Raw genomic sequence first — 12791 nt, 5'->3', positions numbered from 1 at the left:
GCATTATATTTCCCTTTGAAAGCTATTTTTTTAATTATTTTAACCTGTACTGTGCTTTGCACAAGGATTTTGTTCCTTTCAGTTATTGGCTTACAAGTAAATTGTTCCCAATGGTTTGAAATACAATTTACAACATTTTCCTTTACTTTTAGGGTTTATCTCCCATTTTGCCTTTAACAGACCTTGGCTGAGCAATACAAATTGCAGTGTATACTCCCTGAGGTTACTGAAGTTTTAGGCTGCCTTTTAGGATCCTCTGTGCTCGAGGTGGGAGGCCCCCCACTTCCCAGGTCTTAGAGATAACAGGACTCTGGTGGCCACTGGACTGGAAGAGTGGGCATCCAACCCCGAGGCCAAGGATTTCACTGGGCAGCATTTTTATTAACACCAGTGGAAGGATGGGAGACAAGGGTATCTTTTTTTTGTTTAAAGATTTATTTTATTTATTTTTCCCCTGCCAACCCATTCCCCCCATTGTCTGCTCTCTGTGTCCATTCTTCTGTGTCTGCTTGTGTTCTCATTAGGCGACTCTGGAAACCGATTCTGGGACCTTCTGGAGTGGGAGAGAGGCGATTACTCCTTTGCACCACCTCAGCTCCCTGTTCTGCTACGTCTTCTTATTGTCTCTCCTCTGTGTCTCTTGCTGCGCCAGCCCTCTGCATCGGCCGGCGCTCCTGCACTGGGCGGCATTCCCACATTGGCCGGCACTCCACGTGGGCCAGCTCACCACGTGGGCCAGCTTGCCCTCACCAGGGGGCCCTCAGCATTGCACGCTGGACCTCCTACATGGTAGACGGGAGCCCAATTGGTTTAGCCACATCCGTTTCCCAAGGGTGTCTTAAATTTGCCTTCCCATGAGCCATGGGAGAGCGGAAGAGTCCATGGATTCAAACAAGGAAGAACAGTTACCATTTCATACGTGATGCCGATTCTGAAATACCCATAAGCAAAGGCAAACTCAGTTTAGAATTACCATCACAATAGCAAGTCTAGGCTAAATCCACCCAGTTAAAACAATTGCAGATGTTATTCTTTTGCCGTTTTATAATATGAAGGCATCTATATAATGATCTTGTCTTAACTCTGACAGTTTTTAGTAAATTTTCACTTGACAACAAACTGGGCACTTTTGTTTATTAGCGAAGCAATTAAAACTATTTTATTAGTAACAGCAATGTTACTAAATTTTCTCGCTTTTCCAACAGTTGAAATAATTCCATATGGTTTCTTTTATACATGAAATCTAATTGCAAGGTAGTATTGAAATCTGAAGGCTCATTTTTAGGTTACTTTGTTACCATTACTTAATTTGTAACTGGCAACCCCCATATCTGATTTATGCGCTCCCAGTCAGAGTGAAAAGCTAAAGTGAGTACAGATTAGAACAGAAGAATTTTACACACTTCCTTAGCAAAGGGAAAGACCCAACTGTAGAATCACATCACACAAAGCTCCCAGGGATTGCCCGTGGCAGAGATCTCATCCCAAAGCCCTTAGCTCTGCTCCTGCAGGAAAATTCCAGGGCAGCTGCTAGGCATGGAGCTGGGGGCCCAGGGAAGCCCCAACCCAGACAATACAGAATTGGGGCTGCGTGTCCATCAGCTACCACTTGCAAGAGTTTAAATTCGGCAGGGAGGTGAGGGGTCCCTTTAACAGCTTCCTTCCCGAGGCAACACTGCAAACAGCCTAGATTGAAATTCCCCAGGCGCTCCCCTGCTCAGGCACGACCTATGGAGATGAGAGAGCTCAGCGGCTTCTGTATTAAAGAAGGGTCACCTGAGACTCCTCCAAGCCGTCTGGGGAGCTGTGCTAGGCCCAGACCCTGCTCTCCCACCCTGGGGCAAGGCCCTGGGGGGTCCCGGCAGCAAAGTAGCCTGGGGCTGGGGACGCCACTTCTCCACCCTCCAAGCAGGTTCCTGCTGACGTGGAGGCCTGGGGGGGCCTGAGGCGACCTTTTCTGGAGGCATCTGAAACGTGAGTTTATCTCCATGCCTTTTGCCTGCCCCTTTTTACCTCTTGCCTTCTCTTGGAGGCATGGTTTCAACTGTCACGTTGAAAACTGTGGAGGCTGTTGTTGTTGTTAAACAAATCAATTGTATTGATACATATTAATAAAGCATATAATTCATCCAGAGTAAACAATCCAAGGTATTTGGTATCATCACAGAGCTGTGCATTCATCACTTCAATCATTATGAGAGCATTTTCCTTATTTCAGTAATGTTGGAGAAAAACGGCACTCACTGGGACACGGAGACTGTTATGACCACAGGGAGGAAATTTATTGGGGAGCTCTCCCAATGGAGGGGATCTGAAGAGAGACTTCAGCCCACTCCCGGATGGGGGCATTTGAATTTATACAGAACTTTCCTAGGTGGGGAAATGATAGTCAGTGGGAGGGGGTTGAGGGTCCAAGTGAGGTGTAGGGGCCAACAGGAAGCCCTGGAGGTGAACACTGTCCCTTGTGGGGCTAGAGGGTAATGCGTTAGAGAGTTAGGTTTTTTGGGAATGCTGAAGGAGCAGGTGTTCCTCTGATATGCAGGGAGTGAAGGTTTCCATCTCCCTCTACTCCCATCTCCAGGTGGTTTCTTTGTTCAACCTTTGGGGAAGGCTTATGGGGGAGGGGGGGTTGCCTTTCCCCGGTGCATGTCAGGGGGAACTGAGCTGCAGCTTGTTAATTATTGCAAGCCTCTAACAAATAATAATGATAAACAGACAATCAAACAGGAAAATTCCTCCCCTTTCAACCTCCCTATGTTTCCCCCACTGCACAAAGCTGCTGTTTCTGGCCAAGCTATTCAAAGTGCATAATCAATGGCTTTTAGTGTAATCACAATGTTGTACATTCATCATCTCAAACATTTTAGAGCAATTTCATTACTCCAGAAAGGACTCCACACCTCTTAGCATTCCTTCCTCAGACCTACATAACCACCAATCTCATTTCATCTTCCTAAATTGATTTTTACTTACATTTTATACAAATGAAATCATACAATATGTGGTACTCTGTGTCTGGTCTCCTTAGTATAAATTTTTTTGTCCGATATTAACATTTTGTAGTATTAACTTACATTTGTTCAGCTTCAAAGAAAAATGATCTTATATATCCAATTCTACCCATGTTCACGTTTCATACAATATATTTAGTTCTTAATAGTGCAATCATGCAGCACTTGTCCCTTTGTACCTGGCTGGCTTCACTCAACATAATGTCCTCCAGGTTCATCCATGCTGTCATATGCTTCACGATGTCATTTTCTCTTAAAGTTGTGTAATGTTCCATTAGTGTGTATGCACCACAATTTGCTTATCCATTCCTCAGCTGGTGGACACCTGAGTTGTTTTCAACTTTTGGCAGTGGTGTATAATGCTGCTGTGAACATTTGTGTGCAAATGTCTAGTCATGTCACTGCTCTCAGTTCTTGCTATGGGTGTTGCCAGGTCCCATGGCAAGTCTATATTCAACTTCCTTAGGAACTGCTGAACAGTCCTCCACAGCAGCTGTACCGTTCTGCATTCCCACCAACACTGAATAAGTGTTCCTGTCTTTCTACATCCTCGCCAACATTACAGTTTTCTGACTCTTTAGTAGCATCCAGTCTCATAGGTGTGAAATGGTATCTCATACTTTTTTTAAAAAAAGCAACAACTTTATTTTTAAAGAGGTTTTAGATTACAGAAAAGTTACATTGACAGTATGAGGGATTCCCATGTACCTCTCCCTCTCCCACATCATCCCCTATTTTTTTAAATGCAGCAGTACAATTTATTATTATGTATCTATAAAAGTCACTCATTTAAAAAATGATTCACTTGTGGTAAGGACTAACTACCTACAGTAATAATCTAACAATAAAACCATCATTTTGACACTTATTGGTATTTCACACATCTAACAAATACTGAAGGAGGCAACTACCATTGTTGTAACTTCTTTAAAGCCAAAAACTTAAGCTCAAATCAGAATTAAGAAAACGGACTTGGCCCAGTGGTTAGGGCGTCCGTCTACCATATGGGAGGTCTGCGGTTCAAACCCCGGGCCTCCTTGACCCGTGTGGAGCTGGCCCATGTGCAGCGCTGATGCGCGCAAGGAGTGCCGTGCCACGCAGGGGTGTCCCCCGCGTAGGGGAGCCCCACGCGCAAGGAGTGCGCCCCGTAAGGAGCGCTGCCCAGCGCGAAAGAAAGCCTCCCACACTTCCCGTGCCGCTGACGACAACAGAAGCGGACAAAGAAACAAGACGCAACAAATAGACACAGAGAACAGACAACCGGGGGAGGGGAGGGATTAAATAAATAAATAAATCTTAAAAAAAAAGAATTAAGAGCAACTTCAGAAAGTTCACATTTGCATGCATTTTTGGCTGAACTTTCAAAGATTCGACATACAACAAAACCACAGCTTTGAACCAAAATAAATATTAAAAATCTTTAAACCTTGTGACAAACTTACTCTACAGAAGCAAGGAAAACAGAATGAATAGTAAGAGCAGTATATTTCTAGGAGAGAAAGCAATCATTTATTTCCTTTATCATAAAACAAAAATCAATGAGTCAACATTTTAAATAACACTGACCAAGTTATTTGTTATTCAAGAATTTGCTTTTCAAGTTGTGCCTTTAAAATGTATCCATTCGTATATTTGGATTAAATTATATTAACACATTAGAAACATTTTGCTCAGAATTCTAATCTTAAGTACAAACCATAACTACCAAAGCAGAGTCCAAACACTATACAATAATGCTACCATTTAAGTTTATATGCTTCATCTGAAAAACTTATCTTGTAAATAGGAGTTTGCCCTCTTTCTCCAGAATAAATGTCCCTGTGCCTAAAACTTTAAATGATAATCAAAAGAGATAGATTCAAATCATTCATGCTATGCCTTTTCTTTTGTCAGGCTCTGATAAAAACAGAACCATCCTCCACGGTTTCTGATGAGAGGTCGACACTCCATCTTATGAAGTTTCCCTTGCATGTGATGCTTTGCTTTTCTCTTGCTGCTTTCAGAATCCTCTCTTTATCCCTGAATTTGTCATTCTGAGTAGTAGGTGTCTCGGGGTAAGTCTCTTCGAATAGCTCTTCTTTGATATTCGGTTCAAACTTATTCTCAGTCTTTAAAGTTGCCCAGCATAAGTTGTCAGAATCAGGCCAGGGACTCACTAGTGGGGCGCAGATTTTCTCCCAGGGGTTGGATACAGAGACGTGAGCCGTTTTTGTCCATGCAGTGTCCAGATCAGCCGGCAGATGGCGCTCGTCAGTGCACCCTTCCATGGAGGTGTTTCTGCCTGGGCTTTCCTGTGTTCCTGTGTTGAATCTTCAGAATCTCCAGACTGGAGATTTAGAGTGGGGTCTGCGGGCTGAATTCACTGAGGAAAATCACCCTGACTTCCCCTCCCTTTTCCCTTGAAACAGCTGACAGGAAAGAAGATTTCTGTTCCTCTCTCAGTTGGCTGCAGTGAGACAGGGGTTTTACCCCAGTTTACTATCTTGGGGGTGGGGGAGCCCTGCCCAGCCGCAGTGGGGGCTTGGTAATTCATGTTTGTCATTTCGTTGTCTTTGTCTCTCTGCCCCTCTCCCTCCTGGGAGTTGTGGAGCCTTGTCCTGGTTGGCTGCCCCCAAAGCGGGTCCTTCGAACAGCTTTTGGCTTTTCCTCTGTTGTTTTTGTGAGAGCATTCAGCTATGCTTGTTAGCCCATCACCATCTTCCCACAGTCTTCTCGCTAATGTCATGAGAGCTTTGATTTGCATTTCCCTAATCTCTAGTGATGCCGAACATTTTTCATGTGTTTCTTCACCATTTGCATTTCTTCTTTGGACAGTTGTATTTTCAAGTCCTTTGCCCATTTTTTAATTGTTTATTTTGTCTTTTTATTGTCGAGTTGTGTGGTCCCCTTATATATCATGGATATTAAACCCTTATCAGATATGTGATTGCCAAATATTTTTTCCCTTTCAGTCAGCTGCCTTTTCACCCTTTTGACAAAGTCCTTTGTGCTGCAAAAGTGTGGAATTTTGAGGAGGTAGCATTTATCTATTTTTTCTTTTGTTGCTCGTGCTTTGGGCACAAGGTTTAAGAAACTACAGCCTGCTACAAGATCTTGAAGATGTTTTCCTACATTTTCTTCCAGGAGTTTTAAGGTCGTTTTTATATTTAAATCCTTGACCCATTTTGAGTTAATTTTTGTATAAAAGTGTGAGATAGGGGTCCTCTTTCTTTCTTTTGGATATGGCTCCAGTTCTCCCAGCACCATTAGTTCAATAGACTGTTCTGGCCCAGCTGGGTGGGCTTAGCAGCCTTGTCAAAAATGGCTGGACTGTAGGTATGACGGTCAATATCTGAGACCTCAGTTTGGTTCCATTGGTCAATCTGTCGTCCTTATGCCGGTACCACACTGCTTTTCCCACTCTAGCTAAGTAATATGCTTAAAACTCAGGAAGTGAGAGTCCTCCAACTCTGTTCTGCTTTTTCAAGAGGCTGTTTGTAAAAGGGAGTTCATGGTGGCTTAGGGACCCAGGGAGAATTTCTTTGCAGCTTTTATAGATATCTGAGGCAGACTGGCTAATATAGTGAGTTTTCTGGAGGATTTGCTCTTTTCTAGAGCCAGGGGCTTTTGGCTCTGCCTCTGCGTAGTTTCCCTGGGCTTTTCATAATGGACCAGTTTGGTAGTGCTGGACCATAATGGACCAGTTTGGTAGTCCCTTTTAGGAGACAGGAGAGCACATGGTCCCTGGCCCTTAGACCTGCCTCCTCCCCGCTTCTTTCTTACACAGGTTTACTGGAATTTAGGGTCCCATGCAGTGACTAATTTTGACTGTCTCTTCATTTGTCCTGCTGCCATGTGGTGTCAGGAAAGGGTCAGCTTTTTTTAAAAAAATCCCTTGGTGGACAAAGATGTCCAGGCTTTGAACATGCACCAGAGTGGGAGTCTGTTTGTATGCCAGAGGCCATGCCCATCATTGTAGGGAAAAATGAAGAAGAGTTTGTCAGCCAACCTGGCATCCCAGACTCCAGGTGGATGGGCAAACTCTTGCTGTGCTCGAAACTGAAGCCCCCAGGTCCTGGGAAACATCTGGAGCCCTTTGTCCCTGGCTGTGCAAAACTGAATCCCCATGTCACTAGGTCTTGGGAGATGTTTTGAGCCCTTGCTCTGGTTCCCGGCGCCCTGAGAATTGCAGAGTCTCTTGCTGTGAAAAACCAAACTTTAGGTCTTAGGAGACATGTTTTTTTTTTTTAAGATTATTTATTTATTTATTTCTCTCCCTTTTCCCCCACCCCTGCCCTGGTTGTCTGTTCTCTGTTCTATTTGCTGCGTATTCTTCTTTGTCTGCTTCTGTTGTCAGCGGCACGGGAATCTGTTTTTCTTTTTGTTGCGTCATCTTGTTGTGTCAGCTCTCCGTGTGGGTGGCGCCATTCTTGGGCAGGCTGCACTTTCTTTTGTGCTGGACAGCTCTCCTTACGGGGCACACTCCTTGTGTGTGGGGCTCCCCTACACAGGGGGACACCCCTGCGTGGCAGGGCACTCCTTGCGCGCATCAGCACTGCACATGGGCCAGTTCCACACGGGTCAAGGAGGCCCAGGGTTTGAACCGCGGATCTCCCATGTGGTAGACGGATGCCCTAACCACTGGGCCAAGTCTGCTTCCCTCTTAGGAGACATTTTGAGCCACCACTTTTTAGTTCCCGGCATCCTGAGAACAGAGATCTTGCCGCGGGGTGTCCCCATGACACCCTAGATCTTGGGAGGTATCTGGCACTGAAACCCCAAAACTTTCCCCTGAAGAGTGGGTAGGCTACCCCAGCAGTTTTTTAAACTACCCTCTTGAGGGGTAAAAATTTGATCCTTGTCCAAATGGCTAGAGATTGCAAGGCAGGGACTTATGCCATAATGCAACACGACATTTCTATAGACCCTTTTTCCACATTGCACTAGATTTTTTTAGATAATTAGGGCATAAGCTATACTTAAAGAGATGGTGCCTGAAATTGGAGGAACATGAGAACAGGGAAGTTCATGAAAGATGGAAAAAGGAGTGGAAAAAGACAAATGGTGTGTCCAGTTATTCACAGATAGGGCAGAGATGATCAGAATTAGAAAGTGGTTTGAGACAGATCTCCTGGACTCCCGTACTCCTGTTGGACTATGACTCGACTTGGGGAATGTCCCCAATCAGGTTTCAAGGATGGTTTTACCGCCGCCCAGAGCTGGAGGACTCTTGAATAAACTGAGGTTATGTCTTTTGGGAGCAGGAACAGAGACCCACATGGAGATGGACAGATGCGTATGCCCATGTTCTCCACCCTACAGACACACATAGACAGGCTTCGTTAGAAGTCAAAAACTCACCAGTCTTGTTGGATGGAGGAGGGGGTCACCAGAGATGCTTATCTCTCCTGGCTGGCTCGCCAAAAATATGTTATTGGAGACAGTGTCCAGGTTCTTGTCTTCAGTGTGAGAAAGAATTCAAGGATGAGTCACAAGTCAAACAGGCAAGCAAAGAATTTATTAGGAGGTAAAGTGAGGAACAGAAAGTTCACTTCCAAGGATGAAAGTGGGCATTTTTAGGGGAGAAATGCAAAGTTCTGCCCTGGGGCCCCCTGTTTTACAGGGGTACGGGTCTCCAAGGTCTGTGCTGATAAGCAAGGGGTTAGGGTGCAGGGACCCAGAGATGTGGGGTGTCGAGGGGTGAGGGGCATGCTGTCCAGTGGTGATTGGCTTCTGGCTGCTGTCCATGACCTCTGCAGGCTGTGGGTGTGCTGACTCATGGTGATTAGCTTCTGGTCACTGTCCACAATGGGTGAGGCCACTTGAAAGCTAGCTGGGTGGGTGATGGTGATGCCCCTCTCATGCCTTTCCCTCTTTGCTGGCTCCCTTCTGGTAACACAGCCTTTGGTATGTGTAGCAAATGGCAGGGCGTGTGTGCTTGAAAGCTGCTTTCCTAACCTGCCTGTGTGACTCAGCAGGTTAATGTTAGCCAGCAGGCCTTTGCCTCAGTTTCTCTTACCAGGCTAATTAGGTTTCCCGTCCCTTCCTCCTCAGGTCCCTAATCTATCCTGCCTCATCTTCAGGTGGCCCTTTGTGTTCCCAACTTTCCCTTACTCTTTCTCGCCATTCAAAACCTGCCTATCATTTCCCCCCATCCTTGCTCACGTGAGATTTTGATCTAGACTGGCTTTTTTCTTGTGCTTCTCAGCTCCTCCATATCCTGCCCATCCTTTAAGGCAGAGCTCAAGCCTGCCTGTCAGAAGGAGTCTTCCAATATCCGAGCTCCCAATCAATTGAATGCTGCTGCTCTAGCACGGCTCACATTGTGTCTGGAAAAGCTGTCGTACAGCTGCCTACATTTCCCCCTGGATTTTGAGTTCTCTAGGGCACAGCCATGTATTAATCATCTCTGTATCCCCAAAGACTACTCCACTTTCCGAACTGAATTGGATGAAAACCTTCTGGGCTTCTGGGATGACCTCACCAAAGCAGCCTGGACTGATTCCCACGAGTCTAGGACCCTTGGTGGAGATGTCGAGGAGAACAGACTCCTTACTGTTGCTTTATTTATCTCCCTTCAATCACTACCTCCTTCAGAATGTATAAAAATACAGTTACCCAGTTAGATAAATGTCCCTTTGGGAATAAGCAGCATGGAAGTTTTGAGAATCTCTGACTTCATAGCATAATTTTAAAAATAAGGTCCTTGTTATGCGGTTTGCCCACACATAATAGATAATGTTTGAAGCATTACTTAAAAATGCATATATTTGATAACTGGGAAATCTGATGACTGGTGGATATGGGGAAAAAAAACATTGTCCCGAAAGAATCAGAACTACTGGGTTTTACCATTGCCTCGAGAACTACCTATTTTTGTGGCCTTTGGCAAAACATTTAGCCTCACTTTTCTCTGTTCCCTCTTCTGTGAAGGGAAGGGGTGGGGTCTCCTGGCTCTAAAGTTCTGTGAGATTCTGATCCCATGGTCACCTTCGAGGTGAGGAGAAAAGAAGCTGCCTTCTGATCACAGAGACCTTCGTCCCACATGGCTGGTAGGGCTATGGGTCCAATGACATTAAGATCAAAGAAAGGTTGACTCTTCTAAAACTAACCATAATAAGGCACTATTTCTCCTCAACATCTCGATGTGTCAAAGAGGAAGCCCTCCCCAAAGGTGAAACAGACCACTGCTTTAGCAGTTTTCTTCTGCCCAAACCTAGGCTGATCCACCGGGCTGGTGGCATCAGCTGAGAAAAATCAATCTTGCTCTTGTCCCATCTCTGACACAAAGGCAACTCTGTTCTTCTGATGTCTACCCGTCACTATTTGCATAATAAATTACTTTAAAACATACAATATCTGGGCCCTCAGTCACAGAAGAAAATAAGACTCCTCAGGGAGGTCTCCCCGTGGTTGTAAATTTAGAGGGTTCTTGGGACAGAGCACTGGTAGTTGAGTCAACAAGCTCGCCCCAGCTGCCTGCCATAGCTGTTCCTGTATTTGCTCCTCTGGGCATTGTCTGGCTTTCCATCTGTGGATTTTAAGCTCAGTGCATGGCACTTTCTCTCTTTTGTGTCTAGTGGTGAGTCACTCAAATTAGGCTCCTCCCATGGCTCCTTTTCTCTCTCCCCCCAAAAATCCGTCACCAATCTATTGGTTTAACATCTTCTATTTCCTCTTCTCCACACTTGCAAAGCTCTCTTCACACATCTCCCTGCTGCCAGTCAAGCCTCCCTCCAATCTCTCCCCACCAAGGCGGTAGGGGGATCTCCTAAAACTGCCATTTGGATCATGCCAGCTCTTTTTTCTTTTTTTTTAAGATTTATTTTATTTATTTCTCTCCCCTTCCCCATTCCTGCCCCAGTTGTCTGTTCTCTGTATCCATTTGCTGCATGTTCTTCTTCTCTGTCTGCTTCTGTTGTCAGCGGCACGGGAATCTGTGTTTCCTTCCATTGCGTCATCTTGCTGTGTCAGCTCTCCATGTGTGTGGCACCATTCCTGGGCAGGCTGTGCTTTCTTTTTTTTTTTTTTTTAAAGATTTATTTATTTATTTAATTCCCCCCCTCCCCTGGTTGTCTGTTCTTGGTGTCTATTTGCTGCGTCTTGTTTCTTTGTCCGCTTCTGTTGTCGTCAGCGGCACGGGAAGTGTGGGCGGCGCCATTCCTGGGCAGGCTGCTCTTTCTTTTCAAGCTGGGCGGCTTTCCTCACGGGCGCACTCCTTGCGCGTGGGGGATACCCCACACCGGGGACACCCTTGCATGGCACGGCACTCCTTGCGCGCATCAGCGCTGCGCATGGCCAGCTCCACACGGGTCAAGGAGGCCCGGGGTTTGAACTGCGGACCTCCCATATGGTAGACGGACGCCCTAACCACTGGGCCAAAGTCCATTTCCCAAGGCTGTGCTTTCTTTCACACTGGGTGGCTCTCCTTACAGGGCGCACTCTTTGCGCATGGGGCTCCCCTATGCAGGGGACACCCCTGCGTGGCACGGCACTCCTTGCGTGCATCAGCACTGCACATGAGCCAGCTCCACACAGGTCAAGGAGGCCCAGGGTTTGAACCGCGAACCTCCCATGTGGTAGATGGACGCCCTAACTGCTGGGCCAAGTCCACTTCTCTCATGCCAGCTCTTGACCTCAACCTTTCACATGGTTCTGCCCTACTTGCAGGATAAAGTCCAAACACCTTGACATAACATAGCAAGCTTCTCATCATTTGGTCTATACCTACCTCTCCACCTTCTCTCTTGCTGCCATCACTCCCTATCACTCCCCTTAAGTCCTCTTTATCCCCCCTTTTAGCCCCCATCACCCCACCTTCACCCTCTATCACCAACCATGCCACCACCACCACCATCACTTCCATCACTTCATCACACCATCACCCTGCCATCACCCTATCACCCCCTTACCCTTCATCATCTCTACCATCACTCCAACATCATACCATCACCCTACCATCACCCAACCATCACCCCATCACCACCCCACCATCACTCCCCTATCATCCCTTCACCCCATCACCCCACCATCACTCCACCATCACCCCACCATCACACCATCACCCCACCATCACCCCTCATCATCTCCATCATCAACCCCATCACCTCACTATTACCACATCACCCCACCACAACCCCATCACCCCATCACCCTATCACCACACCATAACCCCATCCCCCCATCACCCCACCATCACCCCATTACCTATCACCCCACCATCATCTCACCATCACCCCACCATCACCCCAATCACCCTATCACCCCACCATCATCCCATTACCCCACCATCACCCCCCCACCACTCCACCATCATACCCCATCCCTCTATCATTCCCAGTTACTCCACCATCACCCCATCACCCCACCATCACTCCCCCCTTCTCCCTCCCATCTCTCTCCATGACCCCCACTCCAGTCCTCACACACTGTCCATGCTATAGTGCTTGTAGCTCCCGGGACTCACCACACTCTCTGGCCTTTTTACATTCACGTTCACACAAAGAGGTCCCGTTCTGACCCCTCCCTACGTGGCATCGAATGTGCCCTCCCCCCGCAGTACTGACTATACCGTGATTGTAACCTCAGATATTTTATTCCGTTGCCTTCCTTCCCAGCCTAAGCTCCTGGAAGGGCATGCTCATCTTAGCCTCCCTGGCACCTAACACAGAGGAGGTGGTTGAAACTTACTTGTGGGCAGGAAGAAGGCAGGCAGACATGTATTGAAATGATTGAGATTCTAAAGTCTACTATTAAAAATATTTCTTTTAGTTAAACGTAGATAGCATATGACCTGGCAGT

At 46.4% G+C, this 12791-nt stretch overlaps 1 protein-coding gene across 1 annotated transcript in view; it reads left to right on the top strand.

The window, feature by feature from the left end:
• LOC139437348 (uncharacterized) overlaps nucleotides 1-12161 on the top strand; it is a 39306-nt gene extending 27145 nt beyond the window's left edge. The window contains exon 2 of the mRNA XM_071211072.1: nucleotides 11793-12161. Coding sequence (XP_071067173.1) covers nucleotides 11793-12161 — 369 coding nt within the window. The remainder of the gene's footprint in view (nucleotides 1-11792) is intronic.
• Nucleotides 12162-12791: the final 630 nt, after the last annotated feature.

Source organism: Dasypus novemcinctus, chromosome 22 (assembly GCF_030445035.2).
Source record: "Dasypus novemcinctus isolate mDasNov1 chromosome 22, mDasNov1.1.hap2, whole genome shotgun sequence".
NCBI classification, from domain to species: Eukaryota; Metazoa; Chordata; class Mammalia; order Cingulata; family Dasypodidae; genus Dasypus; species Dasypus novemcinctus.
This window is presented reverse-complemented; position numbering and strand designations above follow the sequence as displayed.